At 39.1% G+C, this 23217-nt stretch overlaps 1 protein-coding gene and 1 long non-coding RNA gene across 4 annotated transcripts; one reads left to right on the top strand and one right to left on the bottom strand.

The window, feature by feature from the left end:
• The first annotated feature begins 6593 nt into the window (after positions 1–6593).
• Positions 6594–11473, top strand: LOC117555284. 3 transcript variants are annotated; one of them, XR_004570381.1, is made up of 6 exons: positions 6594–6759; positions 7247–7333; positions 9879–9974; positions 10087–10594; positions 10688–10775; positions 11235–11473. It is a non-coding gene; the product is annotated as an uncharacterized LOC117555284 (long non-coding RNA). The 3 variants fall into 3 exon arrangements; XR_004570380.1 differs by having other exon boundaries at positions 9879–10594; XR_004570379.1 differs by having other exon boundaries at positions 6594–7333; positions 9879–10594.
• Positions 11474–15415: 3942 nt separating this feature from the next.
• On the bottom strand, positions 15416–22865 carry ptgesl (prostaglandin E synthase 2-like). Its single transcript, XM_034230131.1, has 7 exons — positions 22488–22865; positions 21552–21740; positions 20991–21046; positions 20299–20451; positions 19516–19716; positions 18128–18245; positions 15416–16054 (listed from the first exon to the last, which is right to left on the bottom strand). The coding sequence occupies exons 1-7, from the start codon at positions 22791–22793 to the stop codon at positions 15926–15928; spliced, it is 1152 nt and encodes a 383-aa protein (XP_034086022.1). The 5' UTR covers positions 22794–22865; the 3' UTR covers positions 15416–15925.
• Positions 22866–23217: the final 352 nt, after the last annotated feature.

Raw genomic sequence — 23217 nt, 5'->3', positions numbered from 1 at the left:
AAAAATGCTTTATTTGATAAGAAACTGTTAATTGTGTTAAGTGATCTCGAGCTGATGGGTTGTCTCCAGGTCAACTGCAACACTACCAGCTAGCAACACTACAGCTAGCTAACAATTATCTTGCTACACAGTATGAGTAAAATAAATATACTCATAATAAAATATATTACTGTACATTGGCTTTTCTGTTGAACTTTGTCTGTCGTGGCAGACGACCCTCGAACTGAATCCATTTTTTATATGGTCCTCGTATCACTCGCGGTGCAGGCATGCTGTCAATATGGAAACTATTAGCGCACTCAGCGCACTGAGCGCAGTGCTCTTACAGCCTTACCTTACTAGCCAATCAGAGGGAGAGTAGGGCGGGTCAAGCGGGAAAATAACCGTTACTTATCTCTTAATCAAATCAAATGATCACACGAAAATAAAATATATGCCCTTGCTTATTTTGTGGAGGAAAACACCTGCGAGGTAATACCTGCGGATTGGATAGAACATTTTGATGGAGACAGTTTTGAAGAAGACATGGAAGAAGTGGAGTATGTGGTGAATTGGCGAAAGGGGAAAAGTGACAAGATCTCCAGATGTCCAGCAAGAATATTGGCTGCCAATTCTTTCACACACAGTGATGTCACAGCTACCCACAATGCAACGCGCGCCATATATTTTTTTATAAAGACGCCATTTTTCTGGAGGTGCAAAAATCCTGGCGATGCTAATATAAACAGCTAGCTTATGTTGCCAGGCAGAGCGCACTAGGTTTTTTTTCTGAATTAACGACCGAAGAAATTGCTGCATGTCTTCGGATTACATCTCTGGACTTGAGGGGTGTGCTCTAGGTCGTTACCAGCGTAAACTAGAGCTGTGTGGGTTGTTGGATGTACAATGTATGGAATTACGACCCTCAAAAGTGGCCTTCGGTCGATTTTGGCTGCATCTACGTCTATCTTCTGGAAACACCAGGTGAATACCCCACTTGTCACAATAATATTATCATGCCAATGCATATATGTGGTATTTTAGAGTTGACTATATTGATTAAGGCAATCGACTATGATATTCTGTATGCACCTCGTGTGAAATGGTTGATACCGGAAGTACGGTGTCGCCCTCGGCCCAAAACCCGTATGTGTGTGTGAAAGAATTGTAAGCTAACTAAGTTAAGCTTGGTGGTCACCACAAGCTAACATTTGCTATATATTATCTTTGTTTTTACGTTACACAGCTGCTAGCTGGCTAGCCCTTTCAGTTATTGCTATAATGTTAGCTAAATAATGTTAGCTAAATAATTAATTAGTAGTTCAACCAGGGATTTTTCACTTCCAAAAGCAGCAGTCAAATTAAGCCATTGACAGGTGAAGTTTAACAGTTGCTATCTTTTGGTTATTCAATATTCATAATTTAACTGTGCTCTCCAAATATATTAAAAGTAATGTAGACAAACAGACAGTTTATACAGTTTGAAATGTAACTGCTTTTCAAACTGTTACATTTGAATAAAAATTCTTGTGAATTCGTGTCACGTGTTCTGAATTGACAAATCAGAATCGAGTATTCAACTAAGCCATGTAATAAGTATATATATTCCAAATATAAGTTGCGCAGAACTATTATAAGTCATACAGCAATTTAAAACGTTTGTATTTTTTATTGTGTGTGTGTGAGGGAGAGAGAGAGAGAGGTGTTCACATTCACATCGCCCAGAGCCCAACTGCCAACTGGTACTGCCGCTGCTGTGTCATGACGTCACCGTTTACGTCGCTAATTTTCTCCCCAACGCCGCTCATAACAACAACAACGGGGGACTGCGTCGGGTCAATGATCGTGTTACTTTTAATCATATGAAGCCAGATTAAATTAAATAACTACTTCTCCAACCTTATACTTTTCTCCAGAGTGCCGTGGTTCATTGTTTATTAATGTGTTTTCAGCGGCATTTACCGAGTCTGAGTTTATTCTCCCGTTAACTACCCGCTGTGAAGAATATATTCACTGTCTGACTGTCAAGCAGCTGATACATAGCAAGTTCTGATAATGACAAATATAATTTCTCAAATTGTCTTTTTATTTATTTATATACCCCCCACCCAGGGCCGGCCCTGACCAATTTGCCGCCCTAGGCGAGATTTTAGATGGCGCCCCCAAAAAAAAAATTCCAATGTTAATAAAATCACACAGAAGCTGTATACGTTTTTTGGGAGATTTTTTAATTTTAAAACAAATACAACATTAAAACCTATAATTGCAGTCAGCAGCCTCGCCACACGCTTTCTAAAGGCCTATTCACACATGGCCCCTCCACTTGCTCCCTGCTGAGGTCAGACAGGGCAACAAGTTGCTCCTCTGCTGACAGGCACACAATCCACCTGTACTGATATACAGTCCGTGAGAGACTAATTGCCTCACCTTAAGAGCTGGATGTGTAAGAAGTACAACCCAGAAATATTTACTAATTTAAAACAAAAGCTGCTTTGCTGAACACTTAAACATACTACTTCTGGGTACCGAAATATTTGCTATCAATCACTTCAGTCTTGGTTAAAAGCAAGATTTAGCCAAAATCCAACCATTAAAATACTACAGGCCTCAATCTCACACCTCAACACCTTACCTTAGCCTGACTCTCCTTGCCTTTCTTGAAGCAAAATTATCTATGACATCATCATAAGACAGCTGTTTTGAGACCACATGGTTGATGCTTATGATGGATAGTCCACTGAGACGTTCTTGTCCCATAGAAGCTCTCAGGTAAGTTTTGATCAGTTTGAGCTTTGAGAAGCTTCTTTCAGCAGCGCCACTGTCACAGGAAGAGTGGCAGAGATTCTCAGAGCAACCCACAAATTGGGGTACATTTCTGTCAGCTTCTTCTCATGAAGGAAGGTCAATAGTTCCATGTTTGTCATCTTCTTTGATGGCAAATGTGGAACATTTTGCATTTCTGCAGCAAGTTCCCTGCCATCAATGTCTGGTTGTCCATCATGGGTCAGAGCAGAGCTCAGGGTTGGACAGTGCTTTGGCAGTTCTTCGTTTGATGTGGTGGGAAAGTTGATGAGCACTCCAAACTTGTCATTTACCTCTTCAAGGTGCTGAAATCTCTCATCAAGTGAAGAGAGGGCTGTATCCACAACCACATTAAAAAATGTGATTTCCATTTTTTTAAGTGCATCATCAATAGGCTCATCTGGACACTCATAACCAAACTGCCGTTTTGTGGATCTCAACCGCTTTTGTTTGAGAACAGACTCCACGTTCCTCTCCTCACACATCTCCTTTGCAGTTGTCTGTGCATCAGAAAATCCAGTCCTTCTGTAGCAGGTGAGGGAATCTCCTGTTTTCTTCAGCAGGTCGACAGCCACATCTAACTGCATGGAGGGTGACTGCATCAGTTTGCTCACATGCTGGATCTTGTAGAGGATGTCATACCATATGGTTGTGCAAATGATAAAACGGTAAGATCCAATCTCCTCAGCCAAAGACTGGGCTTCAACTCTCACCACAGGGTCTGCAGTTGTTTCCCTCACCTCCAGAAGAGCCTCTCTGATTTGCCCAGCCTGGTACATTACTGCCTCAACGCTTTTTATCCTGCTTTCCCATCTGGTCTCTGACCACGATTTCAGGGTTGTTTTGACATGTTTCAGCAGGATGTCCCATCTATGCGTGGAGGCAGAGAAGAGTTTGTACAACTTTGTTAAATAGCCAAAGTAGCCTATAGCATCTGGTGAGCTCTTTGCAGCATCAGCTACCACCAGATTTAAGGTGTGAGCACCACAAGGGACAAAAAAAGCTCTTGGGTTCTGCTGAAGCAACCTAGCCTGAACACCTTTATTCTTACCCTTCATGTTGGCACCGTTGTCATACGACTGTCCTCTGCAGTCCTCAAAGGGGATGTTAAGTTCCTCCAGCCTTTTGAGAATGAGCAATGTCAAACTTTCCCCTGTTGACTGCTCTGCCACAAGAAAGCCCAGGAAATGTTCTTTAACCTGTGGTTTGTCTTCTAGCGATACTATCCTGACAATAACAGAGAGTTGTTCTTTATGACTCAGATCAGGAGTGCAATCCAAAATGATGGAGAAATACTTACACGTTTTTATCTCTTCCACAATTGTGTCCAGTATTTTAGAGCTGATTGAGTCAATCAGTTCATTTTGAATTATTTTGCCCATATAATGTGTGTGACTGCCAGCTCCACTTACCACCCTACCAACATGCTGCTTTATGACTGGATCGAATTTGGCCATAAGCTCCACTTCTTTTAAAAAGTTGCCATTGTCTGGTTGGTTTAATGTGTGTGTGGACCCCCCTCAGAGCCAGGTTTCTCTCTGCTAAGGACTGAATTATTGCCACGAATCGAGTGAGAACGTCGCGCCACCTATTTCTCTCAGCCTGAGCAAGGGCCAACTCTTGCATATCTATTGTAAGCCCCCTGGCAAGACGGACGTCTAACTCCTTCCATGTTGCCATGTTTGTGTTGTGCTCCTTGCTTTCTTCATGTACCTTGAGCAAGTGACTTGCATTTTTCCAGTCCTTTAGTCCTTCCCTATTGAGTATGTAATTTCTCTGTGAAAACATTTTGCAGCAGAAGCAGTGCAAGCTATCATTCTTTTTTGAATACATCAACCAGCTTCTTTTGATTTTTTCTCCGTTGATTAAGACTCTGTTAAAATAGTCTTGCTGACACCTTCTCCCGTCTTTTTGTTTGGGAAAGATAAAACTAGGTTTCATTTGATATGGTCCACTCTGAACAAACACTATCAGTAAGAACAGATGGCCAGTCGGCAGGGTCTATTGGTGAAGCCTTTATCCCTGATGCTGTATAACTGGGCTCTGCTGAGGTGGAGGGGACAGGAGCGCTTGATGCTGTATCACTTGGCGCTGCTGAGGTGGAGGAGACAGGAGCGCTTGATGCTGTATCACTGGGCTCTGCTGAGGTGGAGGGGACAGGAGCGCTTGATGCTGTATCACTGGGCTCTGCTGAGGGGGAGGGGACAGGAGCGCTTGATGCTGTATCACTGGGCTCTGCTGAGGTGGAGGGGACAGGAGCGCTTGATGCTGTATCACTGGGCTCTGCTGAGGTGGAGGGGACAGGAGCGCTTGATGCTGTATCACTGGGCTCTGCTGAGGTGGAAGGGACAGGAGCGCTTGATGCTGCAGGGCTGGGCTCTGCTGAGGTGGTATGAGGCCCAAAAAATGTCAATAGTGCATCTGGAGAGAGAAGAGAAGTATATGTGACCATCAAGAGATGAATTATATTTGCTAGACCAAATTATATTATATAAATCAGAAAACAGGAGCAGCTCACAAAATAATTAGAATATCATGGAATATATTGCCTCCATGTAGAATTGATGCATTTATCTCTGCAAAAGGAGCCCCGACCAAGTACTGAGTACATATTTGAATACACTTTTCAGAAGATCGAAATATCTGTATTATAAATCCTTATCTAATATTATACTAGATACAGGATTATTGATTTGCATGATCTGTAAGCTGTAATAATCACAATTAAAACAAAAAAGGTTTGAAATATTTCACTTCATGCATAATGAATCTAGAATATATGATTAATTTGTTTTATTAAATTAAAGAAAAACAGTTCTATGATATAGTTATTCTTTTAGATACACCTGCATATTCTGCGACTTACCAGATGGCAAAGAAGCAGCTACATACATTGTAATATAGCATATTAAAGATAAAGGCTAAGGTATGCAGTATTTACAGTAGTGACAAGCATTTTAACACTGATGTAAACGTTACACTATTGATTATTGAACATACTTTAGACAGCATAAACTGTAAGGCAATACAATTAAAGGCCTACAACTATAAATTATTGAGGGGATGTAAAAGGAATAGCATTTTAATGACTATCATTATTAGCCTATTACTACAAGCAGGGCAAACATTGGCTCACCTCAACAGATATAGTAGATGATATATAGCAGGTGATGTAACTCTTTCCAAATGTCCCTGAATTTAAGGTGGGAGTAACGGTAATAATTGACGTTAACTCTAAATGTAACTATTGATTAGCAAACAAACGACCTTGCTATCGTCTAAAAGTAAGCTAGCAAGTTAAAACTGTTCCATCAATGGTAACTACAATCAATTTTTTGACTTTGTTTAATCATCATCACATTAACGTTACTGTACCTTTGTCTTTCTCCCGTTTGTCCTCCTCCTCTTTTCTTTTCTTTCTTCCCTGGGCCCCAGATAACTTTGTTCTTTTCGACATGCTAATTACCGTCTTTGTTTTCTTCTCCCGAGTCACAGCAGGTCAAAGGCGGCGGGTCAAGTGTCAGTCAGTGACACTTGACCCGCTCCCCTCGCTCCTTGAGGACATAAACAGCCTGCGGGGCTGGGGCAGTTCAACTTACCTGAATTAGGTGGGGGGCGCCATAGTGTATGGGCTCTGTACACAATATAGACGTAGTTCTGTTAAGATAAGATAATAAGATGTACTTTGTTGATCCAAAATCGGGAAATTGTTTTATTTAAAAAAAAAAAAATCACAATTACATTTTTTAAAAAAAAATTATATATATTTCCCCCAATTTTCGGCGCGCCCTTAGCATTCGCCTATACTGCCTATGCCAAGGGCCGGCCCTGCCCCACCCCATTGCAGTGGGTCGACTGAAGATCGTCGAGCTGGCCAATGGAGCAATGTTATCCTCCTTGGAGAAACATAAAGGAAGGGGAAAGAGGGAGAAAAGGAAAAATCCCAATTACGAAGCTGAGGAAGACGAAAGTGTCATGGTATAATTTTAGTTTTCTCTGTGAAGGCTATCCCCCTACACCTTAACTAAGACCCCACGGCCGTTTATTTCTTGGACTTTTGTGATTTGAAAGTAACTTGTGTGCTACTCAAAACAAGAGCAGCTTATTTTATATTAGCTGTCAGCATTGTAGGGCTCAAATATTGATAAGCGCATTCATTTTGAACTGTAATAAGGCTACTAGCTGTACATATATCTCACATTAATCAACACCTCTGTAGCCATTTAGAATTGTGTATTCCCCCAGGCCATGGGGTAATTTGTTATAATATCTAAATTGGAAATAGAAACCTATTTCAACCAGGCATTTCTTCAAATTGTTGTGATATCATTTTTGTTATTGAGAATCATGATTTTGAACTTAGTATCGCACCAAAGGAGAAATAATCTTGTATTGTTACAACATACATTTCTACAAGAGATTATAATTGACTATATTCAATGACTATTTTATTTTTTTCATCAAGGAGGACATACCAAAGAAGCAAAAGCAGAAGAAGCATAATTCGGAACAGAAGCAGCAACAAAATCTATTGAGGAACATATCGGAGAAAGTAAGCAAAACTAATACTTGTTTAATTGTACTTGACTACTTTAGTCTTTATCGTAGATCAGGGGTGTCAAACTCAAGGCCCAGGGGCCAAATCCGGCCCGCGACTTCATTTTCTGTGGCCCCACAAGAGCGTGCAAAGAATATAATATGTTTATTATACGGTTACATGCTACTTTACAGAAGCACGTTGCCCATAAACTACATGTCCCACAATGCATCTCAAATTAGACTTTTTTCTCAGAATTTGCCTTTTTCTTCTTCAAAATATTCCTTTTTCTCAGAATTAGATTTTTTTTTCAAAATGTTACTTTTTATTTCAAAATATTTTTTCTCCAGAACTTGGCTTCTCTTTTTAAATCATTTTGTAACATTCTCACTGAAGAGACTTGCAATTATTTGCCCTAGACTTCTGCTTTCAGATGAGGTTAATTATGAAGTTATTACCCTATCCGATAATAATCCAATGCAGAGGAAATAATGTAATATAACACATTATTTTATATATATGATATATTTATATATGTATTTTTATATTGTCTTAAAATTACAACCGGCCCTTTGAGTGCAACCATAATGCTGATGTGGCCCGTGATGAAATTGAGTTTGACACCCCTGTCTTAGATGGATAGCCCAAAAATATTGAGCGGCTTGAGAAGGTTTACGTAAAAAATGTAATCCGTTACAGATTCATTTATTTTTAATTGTAAGAAGAGTGAAACAAATAATCAAACTCTGTAATGTGATCTGATTACTTCTGTGCACTTTTGGGTTAACATACAGTACTTTGTATTCAAGATCCATAGAATATTCAATTTAATTACATTTCCCCCCGAAATGTGCAAACTGCATTTGAATATATTTAGCTAACCATAATTTCAGTTACTAAAAAAAAAAAATGGGGAGCAAAGTAGTTAAATAATTTCTCTGAATGCCTAGTAGGCCCTAGTTGATATCTTGAGGAAATGTTAGGTTGTCTTTGAGGTTTTGGTGTTAGGGTTAGATTTATTTTAATTTTTGTATGTACACTGTGTAGTTTTTAAATGTACCTTAGACTTAAAGGTGGGGTAGGTAATTTTGGAGAAACCAGCTCGAGTACGCTATAATTTGAAAATACACAGCCGGAACAAATCTGCCTCTCAAACTTACCTACCCCACCTTTAAGCTAGCCAGAACATTTTGTAGAATTAATAATAATAATGAGCCTGATAGCATTTCAAGCATAAACATTGTGTCTGGTTTTTCTTGTGAATGTTTGTCATTTCAGGCCATGCCTCTTATGGCGCGTTTCCACTGCAGGCCTCGCTCGGTTTGGTTAGGCCTTATTAGGCCCGGCTCACTTTAATGCTGCGCTTCCATTACCGTTTAGGAACTGGGGTAGTTACATAGGGGTAGTTACTATAGTAACGCAGTGTAGGCGGAGCCGTGACGTCATCTTCAATGAGCGCCCCAGAAAAACAACAGCCGTTAGCTCTTAGCACTCAGAGCTCACAGCTCCTCATATCTGTTCAGAAACTAGACAAAGGTTAAACAAGTACAAACCACAGACTGCCTGTGTCATGGCGAATACAGTCGCTGGTTTATTTATGTCTGTATAGGCCGTTGTTGTGAGTGTGGACGGTCGGAGCATATACTGCGTTTGCTTAGCCAAGCTCCATTTAGAAAACACGCATTTTAAAAAGGTTTTTCGCCTGCCGTCTGTCTGCAGACTTGTCAAAGCATTAATTCATGGTTTTTACTAACCGGTATCAGTATGTTGTTACTTCGGCATCATTTTGAAACGTGTATTACAATTAAATCACGGTCAAATATGTTCATCTTGTTGTAGTTGTAGCCCCCTTGCCAGCGATTCTCTCTCTAGTTTAGCATACTCAGCCCGACTCAGCCTGGTTGTTCCTGGCCCTTGAACCACGATTTTATGGGGCCAGAAAAACTGTGAATTAGGACCCGCTAGCCGGTACTAGGCCAAGTGGAAACGCAACCAAAAACGGGCCCCGCACGGCACGGCTCGGCACGCTTAAAGCGAGCTACCCGCTGCAGTGGAAACGCGCCATTACTGACTCTGAAAGCGAGCTGGACCAGACTCTCTCCAAATCTGAGTTGCAGAGTCAACTGGACATCTCTAAATACAAAATTAAGGAGTTAAATAGGGAGAACATTATGTTAAGAAAGTCCCTCTCCCTTTTTCAAGGTCAGTTCCCCCCTTTTTGTCGGAATACACCTGAATATGAACCTGAATGTCGAAGTTTCTTGGGCAAGACACTGAACCCCAAATTGCTCCCGAAAGCTGCACCGGTGTGTGACTGAGAATTTAGATCATGATGAGCAGGTGGCACCTTGCATGGTAGCCAATGCCTTCAGTGTATGATTGTGTGTGTGAATGGATGAATGTTGGCATGTAGTGTAAAGCGCTTTGAGTGGTCGGATGACTAAAGGCGCTATATAAATCCATTTACCATTAACCAATATGCCTATGTCACTGGTTGGTGTTTTGAAGGATGCAGCTGAATGATACTGAAACAATTTTGTTTTCTGCAATGTATTCTCAGAGCTGCCAAGTCTTTTGGATCAGGTGAGGGAGTTGAAGGACAAAGCACTCCAACCCTGTAACATTTAGGACGAGAGCCAGGACAATGCAACTATGGGTATGCTTTGCAGATCTTGTAAAACTGACAATATTAATGACATTGGAGCATTTATAATTGACTTAATTAAATGAAATAACTATGACATTTCTATGATATCTTCTTTACCAAGAGAAAGCTGGAACCTCTGGTGAAGTAACAAAAACTGAGCACCAGGGAGCTGGTGACATGGTATGATCATGTTCAATAACCCCACTTACATTAATTTCCTTGCCAGTCATGTTGGGTGAAATTTTGCATGCATAATTCAATCATTAATACATTTATATGCTTTTCATGCTAGCCTAAATAGTGCTCAAAAGTCAAACCCATTATTGACTGCAAGTATAAAATATAATGTATATAAAATGAAATAGATTCATAGATTTTCTCCATTCAAGTATGTGATACGGTTATATCAAATTGTAAGCTGAGAGTATTGTCACTCACACCCCTACCAGTGTGTCTGATTTCTACTAGGTGGAGTTGGCTGAAGGCAAGGACCCAAAAAAAAAGGTCACAGAACTGATGTCTGTCTTTTTAACAAGACAATTGATGGCGTCCTCTTCTCTCTCGGGAAGCAGACTAATGCGTAGATGCTAAAAAGCAGCTGGACCCCAACATCGTTGCGGCGATTGCCAGTGAGTAGACCTTTTCCTTGTCCCCTAGTAGCTGAATATGCCTGTATTATAGACGCGTTTTCAAAATTCTAAAACGTTTTCTGTTCCCCACAGAATATGTGCAGGAGAAGCATTCAGACTTCACCTTCAAGGACGTGACGAATGTGATGAGAACCAAACTCAATAATGAAAGCAAAAATCGGTAAATACTGAAATACCCACAACGCATGTCTACATTTCTACATGTCCTCACTACAATACATTTAAAATGCCTTGATTTCTGTTGCTTTGTCACATACCAGTTTATAAAGGCAGGGTTGTTACAGATTTTAGAAACATTTTGTGTTATATTAGTTTAAATTCTCATTACATCTCAACAGCAATCAATAAATCAAATGCTCTGACAAAAAAAAAAAAGATAATCCGGTATCTGTGGCTGTCACAGGACTGTAAAAAACTATGTCTGTCATAAACTGATACAGTCAGAAATAGCTCCACTTGAGCTGCTTGTTACGTGTTATCTGTGTGTACGAGCGAGTTGTCTTTGTGTGTACGAGGGGAGAGACAATGACAGCGGACCCGGTTGCGTAATTTGTGTTTTGTAATTGTATTCTTTTATATTCCTAATTAAATAAAATAATGTTTTACTTATTTCTTAAAGGGCCATAAAAACAGAGGGAACCTTTTCTGGAGCTGAGCTGCTTGGGGATTCCCATGGAGACTAAAGTGTTGCTGTTACTGTTACTTTAGAGTTCCCAGTTGGTTTTCCTTCACTCCAGTTGTTCTGCTACCTGGAAAACAGTTTTGTTTCTGGGCCTGAAATTGTTCCTGTACATTTAGATACATATATATTTTACATTTTTTACATTTAAGTTATTTTAAATAATTTTTGATAATAAAGCCCCGATCTTTCTAATTGAAACTGCTCTGCTTGCTAACTTGTATTTGTTGATACCATACTTACTATAGGGATGATTACATAATTATTAAAGCCAATTAGTTAATAATTAACTATAGATATACTATAATCACCATAGTCAACTCTATATAAGCTTTCTATATTATTTCTATGGTGTTTTGGAACACACTATAGAGAATTACTATAGTAATTCTCTATAGTGTGTTCCAAAACACCATAGAAATAATATAGAAAGCACTATAGTGATACTACATAAAACTCTATAGTATTACTAAAGTAATGCTCTATAGTGTGTCCAAAAACACCATAGAAATACTATAGCAGTTGTTTGGTATTTCTATAGTAATTCTTAATAGTAATACTATAGTGTTTTTTCGTAAGGGCGTGCGCAAAGCATTGTGGGGATTCTAAGGACGCGAAGTCTACCCATGTGCAGCCTCGAAATTTCCCCCAAACCAAGGACGCGGCCTCGGTGGAATTCCAAGTATGCTGGAGATTGGAAGTTGAACAGTACTTCGGCAGCACTCGATGACGTAGCATCCTTGAAATATTGGCTTGGAAGCCAGTATCCTCAAGATTGAGAAACGGCCACAGGCTCCCGTGAGCTGGGTGCGAGACAAGGTAGGTCTGGCGCGTGAGTCAATCAAACTTTCCCAACGTGCCACTCAACCATTTTTGTTTTGTTGTTTTCCTTCAACAATTTATTGAACAACAATTTCTAACATCAAAGAAAAGGCACAATTTTTAACTGAACATTACTTAGTAAAATAACATGCATATTTTAGCTTCAAACCTGTAAATGTCTGAATTTTAAAACATTTTTGATAAAAATAACTACTTTCTTAATTTGCATTTTTTCTTTGCGTTTTTTACTCTTACGGTGTATATTGATGTGACTGTCTGTAATGCACCAAAAATCCTTGATTTAAAATGGATGGTTAGAAGGATGAGTACAGTGGAGGTGAGCTGATGGTTTTAACAAGTGAGGCTTAGTGTTTGTACGATTTAGTACCACAACTTAAAGACAAGTCAAATCTGACCTATACATATGATTGATGGAAAAACTACAATATTCAGTACACTGACCCAATATATAGTCTATCAATCAATCAATCAATCAATGTTTATTTATATAGCCCAATATCACAAATGTTACATTTGTCTCAGTGGACTTCACAATTTGTACAAAAATATCAGTATGACAATACGACACCCTCTGTCCTTAGACCCTCACATCGTACAAGGAAAAACTTCCGAAGAAAACCCACAGTTTTAAAGGGTACAAGTACATGGGACCCCACCATAGCACCCCACACATAACAAGCTGTCCCGAGTTCCTCCGGCTGCAGTTCCGCAGACGGCCGGTGTGTGGCAGCAGAGCGCTGGGAGCAGAGGGAGGTGAGTATATGACGGATGACGGATGCGACGGAAATACACCCGAACATATCTGGTAGCCCGAACATATCTGGTACTGACTGTCACTACCCGATCTGCAGCTCTGCCCGATCTGCTGTGCGCATGTGCGAGATGGTCCGCCATATTGGACAACGCCGGACGGCAACCCAAGTAGGACAAAATTGACATCTAGACCGTCTGAACCATTCGCAAGTTTTTACATTTGACAAAATATGCATTGAGCATTCGCGAGATTTTACATGTGACAAACGGTGATTTGCAGAGTTTTTACATGTGACAAACGGTGATTTGCATTGCATCTGACAGAATGAAGACTTTTGCATCTGACAGAATGAAGACTTTTGTGTTTTATTACAGAATGAAGACTTTTGCATCTGACAGAATGAAGACTTTTGTGTTTTATTATTTGGGGTTAAGACAGAGCCTATCATACTGAATACATATTAGAGCAAATCTCTGTTATCAGTCCTTTTCTTCAGACTATTATTGCTAAATTTGAAAGAGTCCTTACCTTACTTGTATCCATGTATTTTTTCTTTTAATGTTTATTTTATTAGCTTTTCTTTTTAATGACTGATTTTAAATGCCATTTTCTTAATCTCTTTCATTTTTTGTAAAGCACTTTGAATTGCCTTGTGTTGAAAAGTGCTATATAAATAAACTTGCCTTGCCTTGCCTTGCCTTACCAGCTTTGGAATTGTATATATGTATATATATATATATATATATATATATATATATATATATATATATATACACACAATTCCATATATATATATATATAGCACCTTCTGCTATATCGTCACCCTTTGCAGTGATTGACTTGAACACTGAGAATGTTTTTATGAACTTCAGACATTTTCATATACAAATGTGATCATACACCAACACACATTTTAGAGATATACATTTTTCACACACAACCATTTACTAAATTAAACCATATCCCATCATAATACGAGCAAATAAGAAGGCACAGCAATACATATATTGTGTGTGTGTGGGTGGGGGGGGGGGGGGGGGGGGTGTTAAGATCCAGGTCCAATGGGGGCAGAGGTGGGAGAGTTCAGCATCCTACAGGAAATGTCATTTGCATGTAATATTATTTATTCATATGGAATTATATAACTGGAGTTTGTTATCCTTTAATTTTGCTTGATTAATTAAAAAAACACAAACACAAACATAAAAAAGGGGTCATTCAGGAATACAATTATTATATTATAAATAATAATAAAATATTAAATTATATTATAATATTGAATTAAATATTTTTTTGTATAGTATTATTTCATTTAGAAAGGCAATACAAATACAATAGAATACAAATACAATACAAAACTTGGGACAGAGCTAAGTAACTGATCAGTTAGTCACAACACAAAATAACAGGAGAATGAGAATTAATTACCTTTTACTGTAAAGTTCGATGACGCACGGCGCATTTGATCTCGCTCATTTTTAGAGAGGTCTGTGTGAAATTCACCTTCAGACATGTATTCTCTCAAATTGTTGTAAAACACTAAAGTCTTCATTCTGTCAGATGCAATGCAAATCACCGTTTGTCACATGTAAAAACTCTGCAAATCACCGTTTGTCACATGTAAAAACTCTGCAAATCACCGTTTGTCACATGTAAAAACTCTGCAAATCACCGTTTGTCACATGTAAAAACTCTGCAAATCACCGTTTGTCACATGTAAAAACTCGCGAATGCGCAATGCATATTTTGTCACATGTAAAAACTTGCGAATGGTTCAGACGGTCTATATGTCAATTTTGTCCTACTTGGGTTGCCGTCCGGCGTTGTCCAATATGGCGGACCATCTCGCACATGCGCACAGCAGATCGGGCAGAGCTGCAGATCGGGTAGTGACACTGACACTGACACCGCAGCTAGACCCTTCTCCTCTAATGACAACAACAACCGGAAGTTACAACATGCTTACCGCAATAGTGGTCCGTGTAGAAACCGTCAGTAACCGAGTCTACCTCGGACAGGAAACAATCCTGCACGTGTTTTATAAGTTCTAACACAAATCCATGTTTCCTGTTTTCAATGTTTTACAACTATGCACATTGAGTTGGTTTTAATACAATTAATTTAAGAAAATTGATCTGCAGTTCACATATTAAATAAATTCTAACTGGCAGCTCACCAGTTTTCACGTTTTATTAAATTGAACCCCAAAGAGAACAGCAACAGATAAGCTTATTGATACCGTGCTGTCAAGCTGATCCTGAATCAGTTACACAGAAAAACATCGGCTGAAATAGAGACAAAGCTTCAATGATCTCAAAAGTGTCTGCATTTAAAACCATGTGGAAATAAATGAACTCAGTCATATGGATCAATAATTTCTATCACTTTAAGTGTTGCATACTTGACTTCTAATTTATCCCATTATTCGTCTGTACAATTAGATTTTTATTTATTTATTTACAGTCAGAGATAGGATTGCAATTTTGTATGATAAAATGGTCAAAAACTGGAACAAAAATAATAACATATTTCTACATTGTTTTAATTTTCATAAATACAATACACTTGAGTCCTTGCAGGAGCCAAAGTCTTTGGTTGAGAACCACTAAATTCAACCATTTGATCTTGGAAGGAAAATAAACAATAGACAGTACTGTGTGTGAAATAAAAGCAGATGCCAAATTACATAATATTTTGGGTTATGGTAAGTAGAAATCCTGTAGGCAGTATTTAATGGGAAGCAGTTATTGCAGTTCCCACATCTCACCTGCAGGTGTCAGTAAAATGTCATTTAACAGCTGATTTGAATGTTTCTCCATAAAGCAGCTTGAAAATTAAATTGTAGAATTAGATGTCGCCTGACAGAAGTTTCATGTATGTTATCTCTGTAACTACATCTATGTCTGCGGCTAGGTTTAAATTATTGTGAGTCCAGCAGGATCTCCAACCGTTTTCATAATAAAAGCAGGCCATCTTGCTGCTGCCCGTCTCCCTGGAAGGTTTACTGTTCAGTCTCTGAGGCTCCATGTTCCACTCAGGTGCGGCCTTCGTGGTTGAGCGAGGCTCTCTCCATCCGTCTGTACCAGGGTTTGACCTTGGAGTTCTTCATCATGTCGTCAAACGCCTCCAGGCCCTCCATCACTCTGAGGATGCCGAACACCGCCTGCAGAGGGGGGTAAACGGGGGAAAAGATTAACGACAAGGTGCAGTGAGGTTGTGATGATTATGAAACACCAAAAATCAAACTGCTTGTAAGAATGTCAAGTTTAAGGTGCCAAAAGAAAGGTAATTGGGTAAATAAAACAAGTTTATGCTCTGTATGGTGGCCATCATAGGACATCCTGGCTTAATTTTGACCACATTGTTCAGTACTAAATATAGGTATATATTAAGACATTAACTATATTCCTGTTTGTTTCAGCATGTGTATGTAAACCTGTATACCACAAATTAGGGTGATTACTTATTTCAGGGATGCAAACTCATCAGGTATGAAAAAAGTGACAAGGATCCGAGCCCCCCGACCCCACGGAATATCGGCTTTAAAATTAGGAATAACAGATGATTTTAGCAGTCAGAACAACTAAAGCAGCAGGTAATAATAAAAGAAACGCCAAAGAGTCACATCTAATAGAAATATATATAAAAGCATTTATTTTAATTGTGTAGCAGTCAGTTTATAATTCTGGCAGCACTGTTGAGCATTTTGAAAATGTATTTTCATGCCTCTGTGCAAGGCTTAGTCTTTCCATCTTTATAGCCACTGGTGTAAAGTAACTAAGTTCATAAACTCAAGTACTACTTGGGTACAATTTTGAGATACTTGTACTTTATTTAAGTATTTCAATGTTTCTTTTGCTACTTTGTACTTCTACTCCACTACAGTTCAGAGGTACATGGTGTACTTCTACTCCACTACATGTATTTAATACCTTTAGTTACTTCACAGATCTGGATGAATGATGTGAAATCGAATCAAGTGTTAAATCAGACTTTAGTTCCACCTGGAGTAAATCCACAAGCTACCCTGCAGTATACAAAGTCATTCAAACTAGCTGCACCTTTACCAGCTTTGAGAACACTTTCATGATCAATCATTATAAAACATATCATATATATTATTCTGAAATGGACCAATCTGCACAATGACTACTTTTACTGTCGCTACATTAATACTTTTACTTGAGGAACATTTTGAATGCAGTACTTTTACTGTAACAGAGTATTCCTACACGCTGGTGCTTCTAGTACAAGACCTGAGTACTTCTACTTTTACTGTCGCTACTTTAACTATATTTTGATGATAATACTTTTGTACTTTTATTTGAGGAACATTTTGAATGCAGTACTTTTACTGTAACAGAGTATTCCTACACTCTGGTGCTTCTAGTAGCCTATACAAGACCTCGCTACTTTAACTATATTTTGATGATAATACTTTTGTACTTTTATTTGAGGAACATTTTGATTGCAGGATTGTTCCTACATTCTGGTACTTCTACTTTAACTCAAGTACAAGACCTGGGTACTTCTACTTTTACTCAAGTACAAGATATATACTTATACCACCTCCGTTTATAGCCTATGAAAAAAACTATTAGAAAACGAAGGCTAAAGCTAACGTTAGCAGATAGTGACAATGTATGCTAGTTAGCCAGGTCAACGATAATATTGCGACAGAAAAACTTTTCAGTGCACATCACGCTCTGCCGCTCCGACAGGGAGCTCTGCTCTGAACACCTGAACGGCCCGTTCTAACAGCTGTTCACCAGCGGTCCAACACAGTGACTCCGGACAACAGTTCATATGAACGAACGCACCTGTAGGTAATGTAGCTGCTGAAGCTAGACCATCTTCGCGGAGCAGCAGAGCCTTATTATACATCCATGAGCAGAGCCGACAGGCAGGAAGACTCGAGCACACAGCTTGCGCTTCATTATAATATATAAAAAAAGAACACCTAACATAGCAGCTCGCGGCCGCAGATTACTCCGGGTCCCAGAAAAACCCCCAAAAATATTTTTATTGCAGATCTACATGAATCACACAAACGACCTATTTTGGATTCAAAACGGCGAATTTCGCCGAAAGGTGACAAGTTTGCATCCCTGTTATTTGGTGGGTTCTGTTTTTAGAATGTTAATATTTGTACATGTATTATGGTAACCTTTCTTTTGTTAGTAGAAAAATGCCCTACGAGTTTTATAAACGAGACCCCAGGACACTAGACACTCACTAGGTCTGCGAGGTTGGGCTGATCTCCGCCCATGAACTTCCTCTTCTTGCCGATGGCTGCCACCCAGTCGTTGACGGCCTTGTACAGATCCTCCCTGACGTCATCCTGCAGGTTGTGTCTGTTTTGAAATAAAAAAGGAAATGAATCACTATTTTGATATCCAATAAAAGTCTAAACTACTAAAAGCCACAACCTGAAACCTTTCCACCTCACAAGGGAGATGCAGTTCCTCATGTTAAAGACTAACCTCAGTTTCAAAAAGAGGCCCCATTATGCTTTTTGGGGTTTTCCCTTCCCTGTAGTGTGTTATATAACTTTTTATTTGGTTTGCAAAGATAAAATCTAATTATAGTAACATAAGAGCATCTCTATGTAATTTCACGCTTCTATTGGCTAGCGCTCCAACACATTGTACGTGATATGCTAAGGGTTGGACATCTCTAAGTGGTTGACCAATCACCACAGAGCCGGCCAGCTAACCAATAAGAGCAGACGGGGCTGTGGTTTCAGACAGAGGGTGAAAAGTGCTGTAGCACAGGCAGTATGAGAACAATAAAGAGCTTTAGGAACATTAAAAGGTCACCTATCATGCTATTTCTAGGCAATAGCATACGTCTCAGATATATAAAAAAATATAAAAATATGTCTATGAAGTGTTTTGGTCAAAAAAACAAAACAGATCACCCATTCTAGCCATGCCTCATATCCCTCTATTTCTCTTCCTGTTACAAAAGGGCTGATTCTGTGAAGCTTCTTTTTTTTTTTTTTTAAACTGAAAACAAATAAAATAAGAGGAGGCAGAGCTTATGCCGGCTCCTGCGGGACCTGGCAGATACTGTCTAAAATGCTGCGGTGATGAAACGCAAGGATTATTAGATCAAGGATTATTTCTGAAACAGTATGGAGCTCAAAGGCTTTCTCTCTTGCCGGTTATACCACAAGGTGAGTTCCTTTTTATATCCTGCTTCTTCACACACATGCTCTCTCCAGTACAGTTTAGCTCTGAGTGTTAGCGATGCTAATGTAAACAAAGACTATTACGTCCAAAACACGTCGGGAATTGTTTCTGATACAGCAACGTTTCTGATAGTGCCGTGGGTCCGTCATATCTGATGGCAAATCTGGATCAGCTCCGTTGTACCCCCGTTTTTAGAGATTTGCGCACGGAGGACAAGAGAGAGGGTTTTATTTTCTGACACTTTGTGAGTTCCCTGACACACCGGGGACACATATTTATGTATAAAAGACATCAAAAAGTGCATTTTACATGATAGTTCCCCTTTAAAGCATGAAAACATGTCACAGTGAGTAGAGGAACAATATACAAACATGAACCTTAAAGGAACATTATAAGTTCACTTTAAGATGTATTTTCTTGTGTAACTCACCGACTTTTCAGCCTTTTTGCGATGATGTACATGGCCGCAGCACCAACATATTTGGCAAAGAAACCTTCCATGGTGCTAAACTTGCCCTCGCGCACAATGTAGTCGAAAGAGGCCATGGCCTCTCCGGTGGTCCGGTACACGTTGGGAGATATAAGATGCACAAGCCATTCATCAGCCCACTTACGCCACTTAATCTCCTCTCTGATAGGGGTAGAAAACAGACAGTACAGTTCTGACAACACAGCTGCAATAAGATTGGCATGACATCTAAAATGTGCAACTGTATTATTCTGATGTGGACTAAACGATTGAATATTTGCAGAATAATACAGGACAGATTTCCCTTTCTGTGTACATTCTCAGAAAGACTACCAGGCCACCGAGTACAACCTTTCAAAATAAGAGTATGCTGATGGTCATAATTAATGACATTGTCACCCTTAATTTTGGGCATCTTTTGGTATTGTTGCTACATTCATTTAATATATGATTGCTGCTTCACAACTTTGTAAATACCATTTGTTGTGTGTAGCAAGAGGGAAAGCAACATTTTCCAAGGCTAAACACAAACAAATATGGATCGAAAGAGAATATTTTTGTTAGATGTGAATTGAAATTTGTTTTTAACACCGTCGAAAAAATCCACCACTGAAAAGTATTTCAGCAAATAGAACACAGAGTTTAAACACAATAAAATAAGCTGCAAAGCATTCCGATGTGAATTTAGAATGCAGCGCTTTATAAATAAAGCTTGGAGTGACTCAATACAGCAGCAGGTCTCACTTCTGGATCCCCTTGTCGGGGTACAGCTCCAGGCTCTCGGCCTCATTCAGCATCACCCAGTACTTGTTGTTGTACTCCGTCACCTCCTTCCCACGGTCGTTCACAGACTTCATCGCTGGGTAGCACTGCAGGATCTCCGTCATGCTTCTTTCCCTGAGGGACAAAAAGACCCCATTGAATAAAAGACAGTACACCAAAATTACAGAAATATATTTGCTCGCTTTCCTTTATTACTGGGCAATTTATGAAAGGAAACTATTGTTATATTATTATAATTATTATTATTATTATAACCTGCTAATGAGTTTGTCGATTGATCATTTTACATGTTCTAGTCGAAGGTAAGATTTTTTCTACATTCAGTTTAATGTCATGTATGACAAAGAGAAGCCTTAACCTGTTGGTTAGCTGGCCAGCTCTGTTGTGATTGTTCAACCGCTTAAAGATGTCCTGCCCCTTAGCCTATCACGTACAATGTGTTGGAGCGCTAGCCAATAGAAGCCCTATTGTTACATAGTGATGTCATTAGGAAGTTAACACGAGTCTAACATAGGCGTATCTCAGAAATATATTTTTCTTAAATATTGCTGAAAATAAAAATGTTAAAACATTTTTAGTCGCTTAGCCTTTTACTTGTCACATTATAATAATTATTTCAAAAAGCATATAACATGAAGGAAGCTACAACTTACTTGTTCATTAAATGAGTCCTGAGGGAGCTGATAATGACTGTTGAGTCATTCAGTTGCTGCAACAAAAGAGATGACGATCAGGAGGTTTCTTTGAGAATAACTGCACATTCATGGATAAATTAATAAATCACCACCAGTTTGATATTTGTATTTCAGCTGACAGTATTTATTATAAAAAATTATATTTTCTGAAAATGTGTGATGTGATCTTAAAGGTCCCATGTCATGCTTTTCCGGTTATTACCCGTACCCTTGTGTGTTATGAAGGTTTTTATTAGGGATCGACCAATATGATTTTTTCAAGGCAGATACCGATTATTAGCAATCAAGGAGACCAATAACCGATATTTGGAACCGATATACATTTGCATTAAAAATCAGAAAATCTTGGTGTCAAAATGTAGAATAACAACTAATGCTTAATAAACTTTTCAACATCTATTCTAGTAGACCTCAATAATGGAAATATGATCAGTAGAAATGGCCATGACATGGGACCTTTAAGAAGTGTTTTTATAGTATCTGAGGTGAGGGGAGCAACAATCATTCCTAGTGTCTTACCACTTCGCCGTCCACCATCAGGATGGGCACTTTTCTGTAGTCTGACCACTTGATCTCCTTCCTCATCACCGGGTTCACCTCCACGATCTCGTACGGCAGCCCATGATAGTCCAGGAAGGCTCGCACTTTGCTGCAGAACGGGCAGGTCTTGTACTGGTACAGGATCAACTTCAGACCTCCTCCTGAGACCTGCAGCGAGGAGAGAGGATCCACCATCAAAGGCTCATTCCAACACACTAACATGGGTCTATATATGTATATATTAAAGATGTACCCAAGATTTGGGACACGATAACATAGATAGCATTGTGGGTATCTATTACATCTGGGATTAGATCATTTGATTTTAAAATTACCCCCTTTTTTATTCAAAATGAATTAGTAAAATAAATGCGCAATTTACAACAAACAATCGAGGAGGTAGAATAATAAAATATATATATTTATTTATGAATACTGGATTTGTATTTATTGATGCATTCTTCACAATACATTATACTGCACTAAGCTATACTAATTTATGTTAAGATGTTATACAATATTATTTACATTTTTTAAAATGGTATATTACTGTTACTATACTATACTCCACCTTTAGTTGTGTTGGAATACAACTAAATGTAGTATTAGGTGGAATTGAATTGAAGTACTCAGGTAAAGTACCTCAACATTCTAGCACTGCACTGGTTACTAGAAAAGCTGTCAAATGAATGTCAAAACAATAAAGCGTCACATTTCACTCCGAGAGGTAACGTTAGGTGGTTATTGTAGTATTAAATTGAAATAATCAAGTATACAATGTACATGAACTTAGTTCCAGCTGTGACCCTGTCTGATGACATGAAGTTAGGTAACAATGAAAAAACAGCCTCCATAGATCAGGGGGACTCTGACTGACAGTGTGACCGCGTTAGAGGCTCAGGTGACCGGACTCACTTTGGTCTCCTCCTCGGCCAGGTGCTGCTGCAACCTGAACTTCACAGTGTGGTATAAACCCAGCCCGGCACCGACCAGCACGGCACAGCCCAGCACCCTGCCACCGCCTCCAGCTCTCCCTGTCTGCAGAGAGGACAGCAGCTTGGAGCGGTACCCAGTCCCGCCGGTACCGAATGCTCTCCTGGACCCAAGTGTGCTCACATTCCCCAACAGGTAGGAGGAGACGATACCGGGCCGGCGTACTGGTGGAGACTCCAAAATACTCCAACCGACCTTACAGAGGGTCCTGCTACAGGCGGCTGCCATGTTGGTTAGTTTACATAAAATCCCAGAGTGCACCACGAGTAAGAAGAAATCTAGATTGTGTTGCCCTCAGCTGAGACTGTCAGGCTGTATTGAAAATCTGAGACAAGACGGATAATTAATGATTTATCACCAAAAGTCAAACAAATAAAATGCAGGCAAAAATGACACACACATAAATCACTGATTTTCTTTTTTAAAACATGGGATATTCAGATTATTAATAATATATGTTCTGATTATTAATACAAGTTACAACATACTATCAAATAAAACTAGTCGCAAAGTAAAATCAAAGCCATTTAAATAATTTCCGACATCAAGATGCAACTTTAAGATAATATGAGATGAATAAACCTATATTATTTCCTGTAGGGACATTCGTGTCAGAACTACTACTTTCGAAGGTCTATTGTTATTTATGGGC

The sequence above is a fragment of the Gymnodraco acuticeps genome, unplaced genomic scaffold (assembly GCF_902827175.1).
Source record: "Gymnodraco acuticeps unplaced genomic scaffold, fGymAcu1.1, whole genome shotgun sequence".
NCBI classification, from domain to species: Eukaryota; Metazoa; Chordata; class Actinopteri; order Perciformes; family Bathydraconidae; genus Gymnodraco; species Gymnodraco acuticeps.
The sequence above is the reverse complement of the archived record's forward strand: the minus strand, read 5'-3'. Positions and strand labels throughout refer to the sequence as shown.

Bases quoted from the DNA above. Each gene is read 5' to 3' on its own strand.
- ptgesl (XM_034230131.1), bottom strand. From the start codon at position 22,793: ATGGCAGCCGCCTGTAGCAGGACCCTCTGTAAGGTCGGTTGGAGTATT. The intron at 20,452-20,990 runs GTAAGTTGTAGC...TTTGTCCCTCAG, and splicing joins AGGACTCATTTAATGAACAA to GGAAAGAAGCATGACGGAGA. The intron at 18,246-19,515 runs GTGAGTTACACA...ATTTCAAAACAG, and splicing joins GCAAAAAGGCTGAAAAGTCG to ACACAACCTGCAGGATGACG.